General features: G+C 44.1%; 1 protein-coding gene across 1 annotated transcript in view; it reads right to left on the bottom strand.

Moving 5' to 3' along the window:
- The window catches only part of ASS1 (argininosuccinate synthase 1), a 166,205-nt gene that overhangs the window by 9,748 nt on the left and 135,694 nt on the right, over positions 1-20,763 (bottom strand). The window contains exons 13-14 of the mRNA XM_082263083.1: positions 20,499-20,630; positions 7,330-7,486 (exon numbers count right to left, since the gene is read on the bottom strand). Coding sequence (XP_082119209.1) covers positions 7,330-7,486; positions 20,499-20,630 — 289 coding nt within the window. The remainder of the gene's footprint in view (positions 1-7,329; positions 7,487-20,498; positions 20,631-20,763) is intronic.

The raw sequence follows: 20,763 nt of genomic DNA, 5'->3' as shown, positions 1-20,763 counted from the left end.
TCTTCTCCAGTTTCCTTTGGATTTACCTTCAACTATGTAGTACAAGCGCCTGCCTGATTGCATACCAATTCAAAGTGTTTTAGATTTACCAAAACCGTATAATATGAGGTTAAACCTAAAGGAAAACTGTACATGAAAATTGTATGTGGCTAGCCTTACACTTGTCAAAAATGTATTCCTGCGAGAAAAGTAAGAAAATCCTAATCCTACCATTAAATAGTGCCTTCACAGGCTAATTTTGAATGTTACCATGCCAATATCTCTGTACAAATCATTAGTAAGACCTCATCTGGACTATGCAGTTCAGTTTTGGGCACCAGTTCTCAAAAAGGATATCGGGGAACTGGAGAAAGTGCAGAGAAGGGCAACCAAACTGATAAGAGGCATGGGGGAGCTCAGCTATGAGGAAAGATTAGAGGAACTGAATGTATTCTCTCTTGAGAAGAGGAAATTAAGGGGGGATATGATCAATATGTATAAAATTACATAAGGGGTCCATATAGTGAACTTGGTGTTGAGTTATTGAAGGTGAAGGAGAGCTGTGATAGGTAGGAGGAGAACAAGGATAGAGCAGAATGTTGGAGGCCAAGAGAAGGAGCAGATTGTCAACAGTATCAAAGGCCGCAGAGAGGTCAAGTAGTAATAGTATGGAGAAGTGGCCATTGGTTTTAGCAGTTAATAAATCATTGGTGAGGTAATATTAATAATGGGTAATTATAATAATAAAGGAACAAGGGGGGGCACTCTTTACGTCTAGAGGTAAACTGATTTAGTCTCCAAATATGGAAAGGTTTCTTCACCGTTAGAGCTGTGAAAATGTGGAATAGACTCCCTCCAGAGGTGGTTCTGGCCAGCTCACTAGATTGCTTTAAAAAAGGCCTGGATTCTTTCCTAAGTGTAAATAATATAACTGGGTACTAATATTTATAGGTAAAGTTGATCCAGGGAATATCCGTTTGCCTCTCGGGGGATCAGGAAGGAATTTTTTCCCCTGCTGTAGCAAATTGGATCATGCTTTGCTGAGGTTTTTTCGCCTTCCTCTGGATCAACTGCGGGTATAGGATTGTGTATATGGGATTGTATGGTTGGGTTTTCTTTACTGATTTTTATTGGTTGAGCCAGATGGACTTGTGTCTTTTTTCAACTTGACTAACTATGTAATATCTTGATTTTTGTAGAACAAGCTTCTTCTGAAATAAATTTAGATAAATGCACACGCATAAGGCTAGTTACAGTTTTTCTCAGCCAAAAGCAAATTCAACAAATCGAAATATGTTCATTCCCATCAAGATTTGATAAAAAAATGTTCCAACCATTTTTTGCTTGCTCTAGTCAAAACCAATTGTCAAACTGTCCCCTTAAACTTGAAGGAGCGTTCGTGAAATTACAATTTTTTAACAAAATTCTACAGATGTAAGACGAGCTTTAGTCACCTTGACTTATTGTAGAGCGAGAAAGACTCAGACCACATTGTCTCCACTTCGAAAGGGGCGTCAGATATACTTTTTACTGTCTTTTTCTGGATCTGCTCTCGACTTTCATGTTCCTTTCCCCAGATCCGTCCTTGCTTGCTCCCTGCGTGTTCTTAATACCGAACTAACTATTACCGCTAGGCTGAAATACGGGGATTGTAAAACAAAACTGGTGCCTTGTGCTGCCAGCAGCGGCTACCCCTCCCAATATAAATTACCACCAGCCTTAAATTGTGGAAGGAGAAGGAAAAAAAAAAAAAAAATGACTGTAGAATGATTTTACCTCCCTTGACGTGAAACTAAAGTATGAAGGAAAGAGAGACAGAGAAGAAACCGGTGCCTTTTATTTTTGCTCATTGAAGTGACTGTGACCTGCTCTATAATTACGTTACTTTATACCCACTGTGCTAAGGCATTTCCACCCTGTGTTAGTTGCAGCAGCTTGCTTGCTCCCCCTGATTCCCGTTAGGCTGTCATTCAAAAGCTTTCAAAGCAGAAATGCAAAAGTCAAAAAGAAGAAAGGCAAATGGTTGGCGGCACGGTGAGTATAAAAGCCAGCTCTTTCTTGATCGTGCTCACTTTAGGATTTTTTTTTTTCCCTTCTTTTGACTTTATTCATTGAATCTCCCCGAGAGAGAGAGTGAGAGAGAGAGAGAGTGACATAATGAGGGGGGTGGAGGTGGTTTGAGAAGCTGCTGATTTGGAAACGGATGGGAGGAGGTGGATGGAAGAAGAGGGGGCATCCAAGGTAGGTGGTAATGTGGGAGATAGTATAAGATCCCTCTTCCTTTCCTCTATCATTGATATAAATAATGCTGGTTGCGAAGCGGTAAAGCAGTATGTGTCCTAAAAAGCGTATGCCAAGTGATGGCATTGTGTAAAGGGTGATGATGTCATTATATAAACCATGAAGTCATGAGGTTATCTACTGAGCCTGCAAAGAAAATTTGGGCAGTTTTGGGACTTTAGATGAGACACCGGCGAGTACTGCTCAGCGTCTCCATCCCTGTATATAACAAAACTGAAGAGAAAAAGAGGATTATAGAAGGTGTGTGTGTGGAAACCAACCGGCCCTTAGTTTGCTATACTTACCCACCAGTCTGCTGACAAACCAAATAAACCTGTCTAACATAATAGGTTAAAAACAGGGGTTTAGTTAACACACATTTGCAAACACATGTATAAGCTGCAGGCCACTCCACGGCACCCTGTGTATCCTGCAGTCCTAACACTTCCTAACCTTACTCAACCTGAGTGTCTCCAACATGGAAGTACAAGAATGCTAATGAATGGAAAACAGGTGAGCTTGGAGATGGCCCAATCCTCCCCCAACCTGCTCCCCTCCATGACTGGTATTGAAAAACTAATGGCTATGTAAAAGCCATAGGATGCAAACTAAAAAACGACCAGCTGGGAAACACACACCCCCATCCCAATAGTATAGATAGTAAAGGCAAATTGGGACTTTATACTTTATTTGACACTTTATTGAGACACCAGCCTGTAAAGCAAGCGTCTCCATCCCTGATAACATAGAAAATTTGGGCAGTTTTGGGACTTTAGATGAGACACCGGCAAGCACTGCTCAGCGTCTCCATTCATGTACTTCCATGTTTGAGACACTCAGGTTGAGTAGTGTTAGGAAGTGTTAGGACTGCAGGATACACAGGGTGCCGTGGAGTGGCCTGCAGCTTATACATGCGTTTGCAAATGTGTGTTAACTAAACCCCTGTTTTTAACCTATTATGTTAGACAGGTTTATTTGGATTGTCAGCAGACTGGTGGGCAAGTATAGCAAACTAAGGGCCGGTTGGTTTCCACACACACACACCTTCTTTAATCCCCTTTTTCTCTTCAGTTTTGTTATCTACCTAGCCTGCAGCTTGAAGAACTCGCAAAACCTTTGACAATACATTATTGTGAGCATTATGGCACTTGGAAATTTGGTCAAAATCAGCAGTAAAAATACAGTTACCTGTTAACATGCTAGCGCCAGCCCTAACATCTCCTCTAACCTAACCCAAGCCTCATTGCCCAACACTAACCCTAAGCTGGCCATTCACTAGTAGAAGTTAATTCAAAGGTTTGTACTGGAATTCCAAAAAAAAAATCATTCCTCAGTGCGTTCGATCTTGCCATCATGGAGTCAACGAATTCCATTCAAAGAACCTTAACATTTCTGAGAGACCTGCTACTTAAATGGAATTCCAGATGTATTAAACAGGTTTCTTTTGTGCCTTAAGCATGTTCATTGTGATGGGGAAAAGGGAACCGCCATTTTATCAAATATGATTATGAAACATGGATTTATAATTAGGCAGATATATTGGATGTATATATTGTGTTATTGTATAACAGCTGTTGTATTCAAAAGCCATTTACAGCTCCAGCTGTTAAGATTGCTATCTCGACCCTTGAATTCCTGTTTAGCCAACAAGCTTTGGAAGTGACACGTCTATGTTAAAATGACCATCCACATATCAAAGGATGCTACCAAAGACTCATATGTGACTTTACAGAAACTAGATAGCTAGGTTCCACCCACTTTAGAATGTATAAAACTGTATTAGAAACCCTAGCCAGATAGAGCAATGATTATTAAGCCAACAGAATGTAATGTGATTGACTTGCTCTCCAAACATGTCTTCCTATCTACAGGTTTGTCTAAATAAATAGAGTTTTCAATCTGGCTTCAACAATCAAAATGTTACTGAAACCCATGAGTTCTGGGGATACCCTTACAATTGCAATATGTTCAATTTTTCCAGAACCATGGTGCCTACTATAGTAATTTCCAGCTTCCACGGGGATCCCACATAACACATACAGGTGCACCTCATAAAATTAGAATATCATCAAAAAGTTAATTTCAGTAATTCAATTTATAAAGTGACACTCATATTTTATATAGATGCGTTACACACAGAGTGATATATTTCAAGCATTTCTTTATTTTACCTTTTATGATTATGGCTTACAGCTAGTGAAAACACAAAATTCAGTATCTCAGAAAATCAAATTTTACAGAAGATCAATAAAAAAAAAAAATTTTAATACGAAAATGTTGGCTTACTAAAAAGTATGTCCATGTACAGTATAGTATGTACTCAATACTTAGTCGAGATCCTTTTGCATGAATTACTGCATCAATGCGGCGTGGCATGAAGGCGATCAGTCTGTAGCACTGCTGAGGTGTTATGGAAGCCCGCCTTGATAAACGGCCTTCATCTCGTCTGCATTGTTGGGCCTGGTGTCTCATCTTCCTCTTGACAACACCACAGATTCTGTATGGGGCTTAGGTGAGGCGAGTTTGCTGGCCAATCAAGCACAGAGATACCATGAAACCAGGTATTGGTACTTCTGGCAGTGTGGTGTTGTGGAAATTTTATTAGGACTAGCGTGGACATTTTTCAGGATGTGTTCTATTTAGCTTGTCATTATGGCTCCTGTTGTCGGTTTGCTTGCAATACGCTCTTTACAGCGTGTACGGGCAAACCAGCATTTAGGAAAGACTACTGGTATTGAAAACCTTCCCTTAGATGTGTAGACGCGTTCGCTCTACATAGACATCTCCACCACCGAACACTCCGTGAGCTATGTGCGGATCTGTTTGCCGGTAGAAATCTAGGTGTATTGCGGTGCAGAGTTCAAGGATCAAGCAACAAGGATAGAACCACCAGCGGGGGCCCCTGAATAATGTACAGATTTGTTCGCTCGGCGGAGATATGTTTGCTCTGTGAAGTCAATATAATTTTGATATCTATCTGCCTTTATGAAGGGATGCACGCTCATGTCTTTCTACTGTGCCTGATCACCATAGTGGAAACAGCATGGCTCTTTCCCTGCAGATAGCCTCACGTCAATGGGAACAGTAGTATAATAAGAAATACTAAATTTTGGGTTTTCACAAGCTGTAAGCCATAATCATCAAAATTAAAAAAGGAAATGCTTGAATTATTTCACTCTGTGTATAGCGCATCTACAGTGGGTACGGAAAGTATTCAGACCCCCTTAAATGTTTCACTCTTTGTTATATTGCAGCCATTTGCTAAAATCATTTAAGTTCATTCTTCTTCCTCATGAATGTACACATAGCACCCCATACTGACAGAAAAACACAGAATTGTTGACATTGTTGCAGATTTATTAAAAAAGACAAACTGAAATATCACATGGTCCTAAGTATTCAGACCCTTTGCTCAGTATTTAGTAGAAGCCCCCTTTTGATCTAATACAGCCAGGAGTCTTTTTGGGAAAGATGCAACAAGTCTTTCACACCTGGATTTGGGGATCCTCTGCCATTCCTCCTTGCAGATCCTCTCCAGTTCGGTCAGGTTGGATGGTAAACGTTGGTGGACAGCCATTTTTAGGTCTCTCCAGAGATGCTCAATTGGGTTTAAGTCAGGGCTCTGGCTGGACCATTCAAGAACAGTCACGGAGTTGTTGTGAAGCCACTCCTTCGTTATTTTAGCTGTGTGCTTAGGGTCATTGTCTTGTTGGAAGGTAAACCTTCGGCCCAGTCTGAGGTCCAGAGCACTCTGGAGAAGGTTTTTGTCCAGGATATCCCTGTACTTGGCCGCATTCATCTTTCCCTCGATTGCAACCAGTCGTCCTGTCCCTGCAGCTGAAAAACACCCCCTCAGCATGATGCTGCCACCACCATGCTTCACTGTTGGGACTGTATTGGACAGGTGATGAGCAGTGCCTGGTTTTCTCCACACATACCGCTTAGAATTAAGGCTAAAAAGTTCTATTTTGGTCTCATCAGACCAGAGAATCTTATTTCTCACCATCTTGGAGTCCTTCAGGTGTTTTTTAGCAAACTCCATGCGGGCTTTCATGTGTCTTACACTGAGGAGAGGCTTCCGTCGGGCCACTCTGCCATAAAGTCCCGACTGGTGGAGGGCTGCAGTGATGGTTGACTTTCTACAACTTTCTCCCATCTCCTGACTGCATCTCTGCAGCTCAGCCACAGTGATCTTTGGGTTCTTCTTTACCTCTCTCACCAAGGCTCTTCTCCCCCGATAGCTCAGTTTGGCCGGACGGCCAGCTCTAGGAAGGGTTCTGGTCGTCCCAAACGTCTTCCATTTGAGGATTATGGAGGCCACTGTGCTCTTAGGAACCTTAAGTGCAGCAGAAATCTTTTTGTAACCGTGGCCAGATCTGTGCCTTGCCACAATTCTGTCTCTGAGCTCTTCAGGCAGTTCCTTTGACCTCATGATTCTCATTTGCTCTGACATGCATTGTGATCTGGAAGGTCTTATATAGACAGGTGTGTGGCTTTCCTAATCAAGTCCAATCAGTATAATCAAACACAGCTGGACTCAAATGAAGGTGTAGAACCATCTCAAGGATGATCAGAAGAAATGGAAAGCACCTGAGTTAAATATATGAGTGTCACAGCAAAGGGTCTAAATACTTAGGACCATGTGATATTTCAGTTTTTCTTTTTTAATAAATCTGCAACAATGTCAACAATTCTGTGTTTTTCTGTCAGTATGGGGTGCTATTTGTACATTCATGAGGAAGAAGAATGAACTTAAATGATTTTAGCAAATGGCTGCAATATAACAAAGAGTGAAAAATTTAAGGGGGTCTGAATACTTTCCGTACCCACTGTATATAAAATATGTGGGTTTCACTTTTTAAATTTAATTACTGAAATAAATAACTTTTTAATGATATTCTAAATTTTATGAGATTCACCCGTACATACTTACATTGGTCCAAACTAGACCAATGTAACTATATAAAAAAAAATTGCCATATTTAAACGTCAAATTTAGGAAGCTAGCGTAGAATTCAGCTTGCTACACCAATTGCATGCTGGGAAACTGTTGAAAGTTCAATCACTTACCTCACCAGCTCCTCATTATACAGCGACTGTGGCGACTCTCTGCCCAGTACATAAACTTGTCCCTTCAGGACAGACAAATGCACTTTCCCCTGCACCAGTTCCTGAGATTTGGTGATACACGAGCGAACAAACTCACACTCAGGGCTGTACCAGAACCCTGCAAGTACAAAAACATCATATCATGAGCTATATGAAGAAATACAATCGATTAATAACGCATCTAAATCCAAAAAGTCACATTTATTGTCAGTAAACATTTTGAATTGTAACATCATAGCAAAAAATGTACAGTATGCCTGCAAGCTAGAAGAGGAAGCCCTTGTCATTGGGTCTTCTTCAAGGCTGACTTATATAAAAATCGGGGGATCTGGGAGACGTTTGTGGCTGATGGCTAAAATGAGCAAGATTTTAATATTTAAAGCTAAAATTAGAAATATTTTATTATTTAAAACCAATCTCAATCAAAGCAGATATAAATAAATGTAATTTAGTAGGTAGCTCATTTAAAAGAGATTACATGAATCTTTAGATACAGTAAATATAAGTGTCTGAATCTGTCTTTATCTTTGCTTTCTGTAATCCTAAAGCTAGCCATACATGCTTAGATTTCTCTCATTTACTTGATTGCCCTATCCATGGTAAAAAGTGGCACCCATGGTTGATATCTCTTGATTCCCCTACCCATGGTAAAAAGTGGCACCCATGGTTGATATCTCTTGATTCCTCTATCCATGGTAAATAGTGGCACCCATGGTTGATATCACTTGATTCCTCTATCCATGGTAAATAGTGGCACCCATGGTTGATATCACTTGATTCCCCTATCCATGGTAATTAGTGGCACCCATGGTTGATATCACAGGATTCCCCTAGCCATGGTAAATAGTGGCACCCATGGTTGATATAACTTGATTCCCCTGTCCATGGTAAATAGTGGCACCCATGGTTGATATCACTTGATTCCCCTATCCATGGTAAATAGTGGCACCCATGGTTGATATCACTTGATTCCCCTATCCATTGTAAATAGTGGCACCCATGGTTGATATCACTTGATTCCTCTATCCATGGTAAATAGTGGCACCCATGGTTGATATCACTTGATTCCCCTATCCATGGTAAATAGTGGCACCCATGGTTGATATCACTTGATTCCCCTATCCATGGTAAATAGTGGCACTCATGGTTGATATCACTTGATTCCCCTATCCATGGTAAATAGTGGCACTCATGGTTGATATCACTTGATTCCCCTATCCATGGTAAATAGTGGCACCCATGGTTGACTTGATATCACTTGATTCCCCTATCCATGGTAAACAGTGGCACCCATGGTTGATATCACATGATTCCCCTATCCGTGGTAAATAGTGGCACCCATGGTTGATATCACATGATTCCCCTATCCATGGTAAATAGTGGCACCCATGGTTGATTTTACTTGATTCCCCTTTCCATGGTAAATAGTGGCACCCATAGTTGATATCACTTGATTCCCCCATCTGGAGAAGACAGTGATTATTGCTAACAGCTACTAGCGATAATCGCAGGTAAAACCCGGCATGCTGGTTGTGGCCGGCAGGAGAGATTCCTGCAACAACACTGTCTGTGTTGAGGGGGAATCAACCAAATTTCTTTCCTGTAACCTGTGGTTGCAGGAAAGAAATTTTCTCTGTGTATGGCCAGCCAAAGTGAATTATCGGTTCATCAGGAACGGCTAAAATTCACCCCGTGTATGGTCACAGGGAGAATGGGGTTGACCTAATTTGCATAAAATGGTTAGTCATTGTCCAATCACAAGTCCTGGACCAGGCTGTATTCCTTAAAGGCAATGTAATCTGTAGGCAGGTCCAAGACTTGGGGGACTTGGAGAACTTGGCAGGTAAAACAGTTGATGTTTGGTGTGATAGTGAGCTGACTGGACAAGATCCAAGACTACATCTCCACCTCCGGTATGCCTACTGTAGCCCCCACCATTCAATTGACCTTAAAAGCCCTCTTTACACAAGACGAGTTCCAAGACACAATTCGGCAAAGTGCCCTGGCCCTAATGATCAGGGCCAGGGGACTTTGCCGAATAGTGTCTTGGATCTCATCTTGTGTAATGGGAGCTTCCAAGGCCAATTGAATGGTGGGGGCTAAAAAAGGCATACTAGAGGGGGAGATGTATTCTTTGATCTTGTCCAGTCTTGGTTGGGCAATGCCAAGGGGTCTTTATAATGTAGATTATACAAGGAGGCAAAGAAGGTCCCAAAACAAGTTTGCAATGTCTTTAGGGTAACTGATTTTGGAACATTGAGACGATCCAAGACACAATTCGGCAAAGTCCCTCGGCCCTTGTGGCCCTGATGATCAGGACCAGGGGACTTTGCCGAATGGCGTCTTGGAAATCGTCTTGTGTAATGGTAGCTTCTAAACCCAATTCAATGGTGGGGCTAAAGTAGACATATCGGAGGAGGAGATGTATACTTGGACCTTGTCCAGCCTTAAATTGGGCAATGCCGAGGGGTCTTCAGAATGTAGAATATACAAGGAGGCACCAAAAAAGTTAGCGATGTCTTTAGGGTGATTGATTCTGGAACCTTGAGACTACTTACTGACATTTAGTATATACAGTACATTTCAACTGTGTTTTTAGGGGTTTGCTTGAAGTGATTACAAAAAAAAGGTCAGAAGGAAGACATCATAGTACGAGTGTGATTTGCAGTACAGATAGTTATGGTATCATTGATTTGCAGTACCTGTTCGTAGTCAGTGGGAATAAGTAGAGAGAAAAGCAAAGCCACTGCATAAAAAATACCCAACAGCTAAAATCTGATTTTAAACAGATCTTGGGATAGCAAGGCGGTGTTGTCACAACAGAAATTTTCATATAAATGAACGATTTAAGAGGTCTCACACTTTCGAGTCCCACTGACATTTTCCCTTTACGTTTTTGGAAGGTGACAACATAAACATGAAACAGTCTGCAGGCGTCGGGGTAGGACTGCTAAATCACTCTCTACAAGCCGATCTGTTTGTGCCTGACTGAAGAGGAGAATAAACACTGTGCAACCTGTGCTAAATAAGGATGCTTTATGTCGCCCATAACCTCCAATCAGATTAATGAGAACCTGTCCCAAGGGAAATACTATTGCGGAGCTCCTTCTGAAATGCTAGCTGCTTGTCTGTCTCTGGCTTTAGTACCATTATCTAAATATTGGCTGTTGGACCTGGAATAAGGCATTAAACAAATTAAGTCAGATCTTCTGATCTACACAATGAAGCATATTGCGATCATCATTTTCAGAAGGAGGTCAGCAGTGGCAACTCTTTCATCACTTAAAGGTAAAGCTAAACTCTTTGAAAACTGCGCCCACCCTGCAAGCGTTAACTGCTTATTTCTTTTTAGGACGACCGGTTGAAGCAGCTTTACTTACCTGATCCTCCGCACTGCTGGACTGATCTCTGCAGCCTATTCTCCTCTACACTCTAAGGTCCTCTGATACCATCAAGACTAATGCAGAGTTCATAGCCCTACAGGGACACAAGAAGGGACAGTCCACTGCCGGCGTGTAGGGGAGCACCGTCTGCCAGGGTAGCAGAGGATCAGGTAAGTACAAATGGGATTTATGTACTTACTGTAAAATCCATTTCTCTGAGTTCTTCGACAGACACAGCGCTCCATGAATCATAACTACTGGGTTATATTGCCTCCTCCAGGAGTAGGACTAGGCAGAACAAAAAACACTTGGTTACGCCCATCGGCCATCCTCAGCTGGTATATAACCCCCCTCTCTGCTCTAGGTAATCAGTTTAGTAGCAAGCAGTATTAGAAGTATCAAAACTCCATAGAGGGGTGGGTGCTGTGTCCGTCAATGAACTCAGACAAATGGATTTTACAGTAAGTACAAAAATCCCATTTTCGCTTTTGCTTATTGACGGACAAGGTGCTCCATAAATCATAACTACTGAGGCGTCCAAAAGCAGTGCCAAAAGTAAAATGAGGGGTGGTGAAAATAACTCAAGGCTAAACATAAGAGCCCTTAACCAGGACACAGGAGCCCTATCTGAAAAATAAAAGTTTAAAGAAAAACATCCCTCAAGAGGGAACAGCCCTAAACAGCAGCCTGCAAAACTTTGCGGGCAAAAGAAGCATCCGCAGATGCCAAGGTATCTACCTTTTTGTGAAGGTATGCACTGACAACCAAGTGGTTGCAAACTTGCGATTTTGATGCCTGATGACGGAAGGCCCAAGAAGCACTCAGCACCCGAGTAGAATGCGCCGTGACAGGGAAAGGTGGAATCTGATCTTTAATGGAATAGACCTGAGTCACCGTCTGCCTGATCCATCTGGAGATGGTAGCCGAAGAAGCTGCCAACCCTTTCCTTGGGTCTGTCTGTAACCCCAAAAAGCGAGTCTGACCTCAGAAAGGACTCAGTAGCTGCCAGATACACCCGAATTGCACAAACCACATCCAAGGTATGCAAAGCAAATTCCCTGGGATGAGCCAGCTTGGGACAAAAGGAAGGCAACACAATGTCCTTATTGAAATGGAGGTCAGAGACAACTTTGGGCAGGAATGATGGACAGGGACCACTTTATCCCTATGGACCACTAAATAGGGACTGCGACAGGATAATGCCGCCAAATCGGATACCCTGCGGGCCGAGGTAATAGCCACCAAGAATGTCTCCTTCTGGGTTTCAGTAGGCAAGGGAATCTCCCGAATATTCTCAAATGGAGGTTTCTGGAGAACCGCAAGTTCTAAATTTAAATCCCATGGCAGCAAAAGAGACCGTACAGGTGGAGCCACATTTCGAACCCCCTGAATGAAGGTAAGAACTGAAGAGTGCGTGGCTAGGGGTCGCTGAAAGAAGATTGCCAGGGCAGAAACCTGGCCCTTAATGGTACTCAAAGCCAACTTCTGATCAACGCCCTGTTGAAGAAAGGTTAAGATCCGAGCCACAGAAAAGGATCGAGGATGAGCGCCAATCTACTCACACCATGAAACTTACGCTTTCCATGTACAATGGTATATCTTGCTGGAAGACAACTTCCTCGCCTTCACCATAGTAGGGATCACTGATCCAGACAGACCTCTGTCCCTCAGCACCTGGCTTTCAATAGCTAAGCCATTAAAACCACTGACTGTAAAGCAGGTTCGTAGATCAGCCCTTGGGACAACTGGTCTTCTCTGAGAGGAAGCCCCCAAGGGACGTTTATGGCCACCAGAGTGATTGGAAGATCATCGCCCTTGATTTCTCCCAGGAACTGCAGAAGAAGCCTGAGAAGAGAATGATAGTGGCCTTACCATGACCCTTGGACACCTGCTTGGTTGGGTCTGCCAGAGGAACTGGTGATCTCACCACGAACCTCGGTATCCTCCTGTGGAGCCGAACCTGCTAAAGGAGCTGCATGTAGGACTGTGCAAACACAACTGTCTTGAAGGTGGATACCACCAGACTCAGAACCTGTATGCAAAATGGGATAGAGAACTATCTGTGTGACAGCAGCCGGTGAATCACAGCCTGTGGTTCCTGAAGTTTGTCCAGAGGAAGGACCACCCTGGTCAGAATTAGAATCAGACCTAGGTAAATCAATACCCTGGATAGGGGCGACCTTAGGTAGTTCGGACATGACCTCAACCTTTGCAGGAATTAAATCCGCACAAGAAGACTCAGGACCTAAAAAACCTGAAAAGGACAAGCTTTGTGTCCCCCTTTCTGGGTACCCCCAAAAGAATGATTTTTTGGATCCCCTTGACGTTCATGAAGAAGGTCCACGAGGACAGAAACCAGCGAAGATGTCCCCCCACCCCATTAATGGGTGAGGGCAGACCTTCGTGCTGAAGGGGTCTTGTCTGCGGGTCCGGAGAAGCTAGGCTTACCAGACCAAGGATGCTTGTAACCTCCCAGGGAAGATTTTAAAGATCCATTTCCCTTATTCACTGTCCCATAAGCACAAAATAATTTTCTATGTGCTGAGGAGGGCCCCCATCTGCGACGAGGCTCCTTCCCTTTCCTAGACTATGGTAGGAAGGTACTCTTCCCTCCCGTGATACCCTTAATGATGTCATCCAGGGTAGCCCCAAACAGGCGATCGCCTTGAAAGGGCAGATCAATGAGAGCTTTCTTAGAGGCTTGGTCTGCGGACCAATTCTTAAGCCACAGCATGCGCCTAATCACCACCACTGAAACAGAAAGCTTGGACAGCACAGGAGCTGCATCACAAATAAACTGCAGCCCATGGACCAACTGGTCCACTAAATCAACATAAGCAGCGGAGACCGGCTCACCCCCCAGGCCCTGGCGCAAAAGCTTGGCCCATTCAGTTAGGGTCTGAGACACCAGAGCTGAAGCAAAGACTGGCCGCAATGTCGAACGTAACGTACAACAAAATGCTTGGGGACCACAAAGGGTAATTTTGGTTGTTCCCATTCCATACAGGAAAGCCTGTCAAAATAAGGCACATAAGCAAACAGCTTTGGAGTGCGAGGTGACTTATGTGTACCAAACGTCACAGCCACGTCTGTGGCTACATAAGCTGCATCCTCCATTTTTAAAGTCTCACGCACTGCAGTGATAAGTGTGTCTACAGCTGCTGCAACCATGTAGGAATTATTTTCATTATTGGATGGATCTGGGGGTGTGATATTAAGCCCCCCTGGACGGGCCGCGTCCACAGCGGCATCAGGCTCAGAATCAGATGAGACAGACTGAGTAGGGAAAGGCAGGGGATGCTTCCTCCTGGGCCCCTGGGCCTTTGCCCAAACGCCACTTCCACCCGGGACATAAGAGACTGCAGCATCATCGTCAGTGCAACCATGGGAAGATGGGTTTCCCGAGGGACCTGCCACCTCCATGAGAGTGTCAGTGGGGAAGATGTGACCCTGAGGCTCCATAAGGAAAGGAAGACCTTGCAGTAGAAAAACAATCTTTTGGCACCACTATAGGATCCCCCCAAGGCTTAGGGTACCTATCAGCAGAGGGAGATAACAGGGACCCCCAAGGACTCACCCTAATGATCACAGGAGCGCCAAGAATTCGGACCCAGCATCACCATGGACGCCATCCCGGTTCATATGTCCCGGGCACAGGAAGAGGAAACTGAGGAGGAAGAGGAGGAGCTTCAGCATCCCCACGAGGCTTCGGTCGTCTCCAGCGTCTACCGGTCTAAGGGAAAATGGCCCCTGTGACATCATCGGCTACACAAACATGGCCGCCAACTGGAGACCAGCCAGAGTAAGGGAAAATGGCCCCTGTGACATCATTGGGCTACACAAACATGGCCGCCAGCTGCAGACCAGCCAGACTAAGGAAAAATGGCCGCCATCAGCTACAGATGCTAAGGCATGCTGCCAAGATCTTTCCTGCACCCTCTGCAACACTGCATCCTCTGCAAAGGGGACCCCCCTGAAGGTAGGACACATGTAAAGGGACACTCCGCTGCGCACTCTGCATCGGTCTCTGCACTGGGACCCCCCTGCGCTATATCCACACTGCAAACAGTAGGGCATACACCTAGGGATCTCCTACACTGGGACCCCTGCAGACTACCAGGGTGGGACATATACTATCCCAGGACCCTTACAGAGTGGGGATAACATGGGAAACCCCAGGGGTCTCCGCTGCATCCTCTGCCCCGGGACCCCCACCAGACTCCATGTCCAGATTAAAAAGTGTTCCTTTATTTTTTTTGAGCAGTGTATAGGTGAACCCCCCTTAACTACAATGAGAGCCGGTCCACACTACCGCGACTTGTCAGGCGACTGACCTGTCAGGCTACAGGACCCGTTCTAATAGGAGCGACACAAGTCGCTCCGCCTTAGAAAAAGGGTCCTGTACTTCGGGGCGACCTCAGAGCGACTTGCATAGACTTCCATTATGTGAAGTCCACAAGTCGCCCCTGAATTAGTAAGGAGCCGTGCGGCCCCAGTGTGAACCGAGTCTAACATGGTGCCATAAAAAAGTATAGGAAAGCACAGGGAAAATGGCTGCCCCCCATACAACGCGGCCTGCCCACATGTGGGGAAAGCCCCGTGAAGTAGACTGTACGGGGCTCCATGATTTCTAATGGCAGCCCCGGGTCTTCTTGTTGGAGTAGTCAATACATACAAGAAGTTGGGTTGTCTCAGCTCACCAGGATCCATCCATAACTAAAATATTACTTTTGAGTGAACTGGCCCTTTAGGTCTATAGGCCCCCTAAACAGTTTTGGCACTTTTTTTCATTGTTTAAAAAAAAAATAAAACTGGGTATGAGCCTTTAATTTCCCTTTTATTCTTTCATGACCTTCTATGGTTGGGGATTTAATGACAGCTTGATTATAATCACAGCAAACTGGAAATCTATCGCTGAACTTTTATCAGCTCGGCGGTTCCCTGATATCTGTAAACCGATTACAATATCTCCGCTCTTATGTCCTCGTTCTCTTCCCCTGTGGCCTCTAGATTAAAGACGCCAGGCTGCGTTCTGACCTTGCGCTTTATCAGGGTCAGGAATCAGGGCCCATATGGGTTGCTGTGGGCTGAGAGCCTGCTCAGGTGAGCTCACCTTCTATAGCATTCTCCAAAGGTAACATTAGTCGCTGCAGGAAGAAAGGACTGACACTTGTCTCCCGGGAACCAAATACCAAAGCACATCTGTCCCTTAGACTCCGACAGAGCCCTCGTTCCCTGGGGCTAGAATGGATTTATCTAGAAGGCCGCTTGTTACTGTATAAAAGGGGGTTTTGTAACAGACCAAGAAAAAAAACAGATCGGTATAAGACAAAATTCCACTGCGCCCAATCAGATTCAAGCTTTGCTATCCAGTAGCGTTTTTATTGGCTACTATGCACAGTAGGTTTGTTAACTTGGATTAAAAAGTGGGTAAACTGACATAGAAGTTCTGTTATTTGAAACAAATGTTAAAGTTTAAAGCACGTAAACGTGAAGCACGCCATACACCGATAAAAACCTTAAAGCAAAATTCCTCTTTTCCTTAGAAAAAAAATTCCCCTCTGGGTGATCTCTGTACATTGCAAGGTTTATAACAACCTTTGTTGCAGATTCCTACCTTTTGTTATTCTGAAGAAATCACTGTTCCTCCGTGCCCCAATGCTGAGTGGGTCTAATGGGAGTGATTTCATAATTATCAATCAGCTGTGCAACTGCAGGGCACTAATGAGGAAATCTGCTGGGCCTGCAGATATGTTCCTATTGGGAGTATCTCACCAAAAATGACATTTTTGTTCCAGGGGATGCCTGAAATCTGACTTGTATCTTAGGCTGGCTATACATGTTCAATTTTCTTGTACAATTTTCCTTTAGATTTTCCTTAAACTATGTAGGTGCAAGGGCCTGCCTAATTGGATACAATTGAAAGTTGTTTAGTTTGTTTGACCTCATATTATATGGTTTTTGGTAAACCTAAAAAGGAAAATTTTATCCTCTTCCTCCTCTACAGCAGCTCTTCTTCAAAAGGTTTGGAAGGCCATGAAGGAGGCACTCCATATTACAGGTCCTTTGAATTTTACCCCGATATGGAATACTGTATATACTCGAGTATAAGCCGAGTTTTTCAGCATGTTTTTTCATGCTGAAAATGCCCCCCTCGGCTTATACTCGAGTCACTGGCTAGAGTGTCTTTTTAAAAATGGCTCGGCGCCGACGTGTCACTGCGCGTGTGCTGCATGCCCGGGAATAGGAAAAAGGGGTTCGGCCTTTCCCGAGCATCGGCGGCGCATTTGCGGTGACGTATTGGCGGCGCGATTTTTAAATCTAAGCCGGCGCCTCACCTACAGGTAAGTGAGACTCCTCCGCAGCCCCTGTATTTCCTCATGCAGTGCTGCGGGCATGGTACAGGACATTCCCCTGTACCATGCCTGCAGCATTGCATCGCCTGTGCCATGCCTATACCTACTGTGCCATGCCTGTATTTACTGTGCCATGCCTGTACATACTGTGCCATGCCTATACCTACTATGCCATGCCTATACCATCACCTGTGCTATGCCATGCCTGTACCATGACCTGTGCCATGCCTGTACCATGACCTGTGCCATGCCTATACCATCACCTGTGCCATGCCTGTACCATCACCTGTGCCCTGACCTGTGCCATGCCCTTACCATGACCTGTGCCATGCCCTTACCATGACCTGTGCAATGCCTGTACTATGACCTGCGCCATCTCCTGTACCATGCCCGCAGCCCCTGTTTTGTGTCTCATGGTGGTCCAGTTGGGTCCAGTAGCTGCTGCATTTCCCACCCTAGGCTTATACTCGAGTCAATAAGTTTTCCCACTTTTTTGTGGTAAAAGTAGGGGTCTCGGCTTATATTCGGGTCGGCTTATACTCGAGTATATACGGTAATCCTAATTTTCCTGAGCTTTGTAAGTTAACAGGTTTCTCAACTTGGCAGCAAAAGGGTATTTGGTTATTTCATCAGTTCTTCAGGAACACCTCCCTGAAGGCATATGAACACTTGTGCAATGAATTCTCCCTATCTCCTAGGGCAGTGATGGTGAACCTTGGCACCCCAGATGTTTTGGAACTACATTTCCCATGATGCTCATGCACTCTGCAGTGTAGTTTAGCATCATGGGAAATGTAGTTCCAAAACATCTGGGGTGCCAAAGTTCGCCATCACTGTCCTAGGGAATTTTACCAATACCTTCAGTTTAAACAAGTGTTGCAGATTCAACAGCGAACCCCTAACTTGACTACCTCTAATTCAGCCCTGGTGACTGAGATTTTACAATCAAATACTCGCAAAGGTTTATTTTTTGTGCTTACATGGAACTACTATCCTTTATCCAAGACCATACTAGACTGAAATGCAGGGCTCACTGGGTGATAGATATTGGAGAAATTGATGGTGATCAATGGGACATGGCACTGGAAGCAATCCCGATAACTTCCCTATCCGCCTCCCGCCAGCTCTCACAGCTATTTATTCTCCATAGAGCTTATCGCATGCCTGCTATGTTGTTTGACTGAGGGAGGAGAGATACGCCGCTATGCCCCAAAAGCAATGAACATAGAGGCGATTTTATACATATGCTGTGGCGATGCCCAAAACTTACGAGGTATTGGAACAAGGTCCTGCAAACCATGTCCATGGTCGCCCAAGTGCCTATTCCTCTTAACCCCCTGGTGTGTTTTCTTGGAGCCTTGGTTGCTGAAAAGTATCCACCGGGCATATCCATTATGCTAACGAGACTGTTGTACTTGGCTAGGAGGCTGAAAGCCAGGTTTTGGTTAACGCCTACGATACCCTCCAGGAAGAAATGGTTTGAATATGTTAACTCTCTCCAATACAGGGAGCAACTGGTTATCGCCATCGAAATGCATTAAAGAAATGTACTCTTGTGTGGCAGAGCTGGCTGGATTTTCCTGGTCTTGCTAATACACAACAAGTAATGGATAGACTTTTACACATCTGAGTGAATAGTCTGTTTTATTGCCTACAGAAGCTGGAATACCCCACCCACCTCTGATATTTATTAAATAATAACTAAAAAAAAAAATTAGAAAATAAAGAAAAAAACAATATAGTGTATACAACTGCAAAACAAATCATATTGTAATTCAATGTTATTAAAAATGACCTTTCCTTTTCAATCTGCAGCTATTGTAATTTTCTGAAAATGCAATACAATATGGCCGCCTGGAGGTGTTCTGTACACAGAATGTATAATGACCACACCCCCAGAAACATCATTTCCTGCTTGTGTGATGGGCTCACCAATTTTCCCATTAGTCTGCACTAAGATACAAGTCAGATTTCAGGCATATCTGCAACAGAAATGTAATTTCCGGTGGAAGCTCTGCAGAGGACAAGGCCAACAACGGCTGTGAAATGAATGGGGAGCGATATCACCCATAGAGTTTCTATGGGGCTTCCGTTGTTGGATGTGTTCTCTGCACCCACCTCCACAGCGAAGCCACGGCTGACATCTCAGCTTGGGATCGGTCGGATTGGCTTCAGAAAAGGTATGTATACCGATTTCTTCTTTACAGGGCTAGATAGGTTAGTGTTAGATCGTGGAGATCTATAGATGCAGGGTGTAGATGGGATTAGCCATACGAGTCAGCTGTACCTCTTTATCTAACCATTGTGTGATGTTTTGGGTAATTATTTGGGTCATTCTTCATGTATTGACTGACATACTTCTCAAGTGTATAAAAGTCTGTTTCTTATTCAATAAAGAGTTAGTTGTTTTCAGATACATACAAGCTAAGTTCAGGCTAGTTTTGTATGTAGGATGGCTGGAATATATATCTATGTTCAGGACTGCAGGAAGCCGTATTCGAAAGGAAGCCCACAAACGCAGTGTGGGTTGCGGTTTTGTTATACAGGGATTTTAGTGTTAGAGCCGGTTCACACTGAGGCGACACGACTCCTTACTACTTCAGGGGCGACTTGTGCATTACCATGCACCACGACTTCGGAGCGACTTGCAGGGACTTCACATAATGGAAGTCTACGCAAGTCGCTCCGAGGTCGACACCCGAAGTAGTACAGGACCCTTTTTCTAAGTCGGAGCGACTTGTGTCGCTCCTATTAGAACGGGTCCTGTAGCGGTCAATGGACCGCGAGTGAGCGCGACTTGTCAGGCTGACAAGTCACGCTAGTGTGAACCGGGTGGACTTCTACCTTAACTTTCAACAAGAGAAAAACGGTTACAGATATATGCTTGTAAACCCTTATTTTATATGTTTAATACATTTGGCATCATGGCTCACTGTATACAGTTCAGTTGGGTTGGGCTGCCAATCAGACCTGCAGGAGGAATGTGCACACCCAATGGGCAGCCCAATGGCCAACTGAGGGAGCATGCAGCAGGCTGACAACAGTATTGCCAATTGTGGGACAGCAGTTTAGCGTTGTCAGCCTGCAACAGGATGTGCCATTACTGGCAAGATTTCCTAGTAAAAAACTTTGCAACAGCTTCACTAAAATGTACATGTTTAGCAAAACTGTATACAGCAAAGCATGATGCCAGACATACAGAAAAGTAGACATGGGGATTTTTACGTATGCTTTATTAGCTAGAGTTGACCTTTAAATGATTATGCTCTGCTTCTCACGTTGAAGTTCTCCTTTGAGAAAATGATTATGCTCTGCTTCTCAGGTTGGAGTTCTCCTTTAGCACACATCATCCTTGTTATAATACATTTTAGAAGCCAGGGTTGTCACGTACCGTTGTAGACTTGTTCGGAAAACCTCAGGGACAGCTGCTGCTTTATTTTGCGCACCTCTCGGTCCATGGTAAACGTCTCAATGTCTAAGTGAGCCTGATACAGTATGGTTCCAGCCGGCGTCTCGTAGATACCTAGACATTTTTTTTTTTTTTTTCAGAAATGGGGAGGGAGGAGAGAAAAAAAAAAAAAAGAATAAGAGAAGGATACATGAAGCCGAAATTGCTGTCAAATGACACTATTAATGAGCCCTGTGACAGCAGAACT

This window comes from Pelophylax lessonae, assembly GCF_965119305.1.
Source record: "Pelophylax lessonae genome assembly, chromosome: 7".
NCBI classification, from domain to species: Eukaryota; Metazoa; Chordata; class Amphibia; order Anura; family Ranidae; genus Pelophylax; species Pelophylax lessonae.
This window is presented reverse-complemented; position numbering and strand designations above follow the sequence as displayed.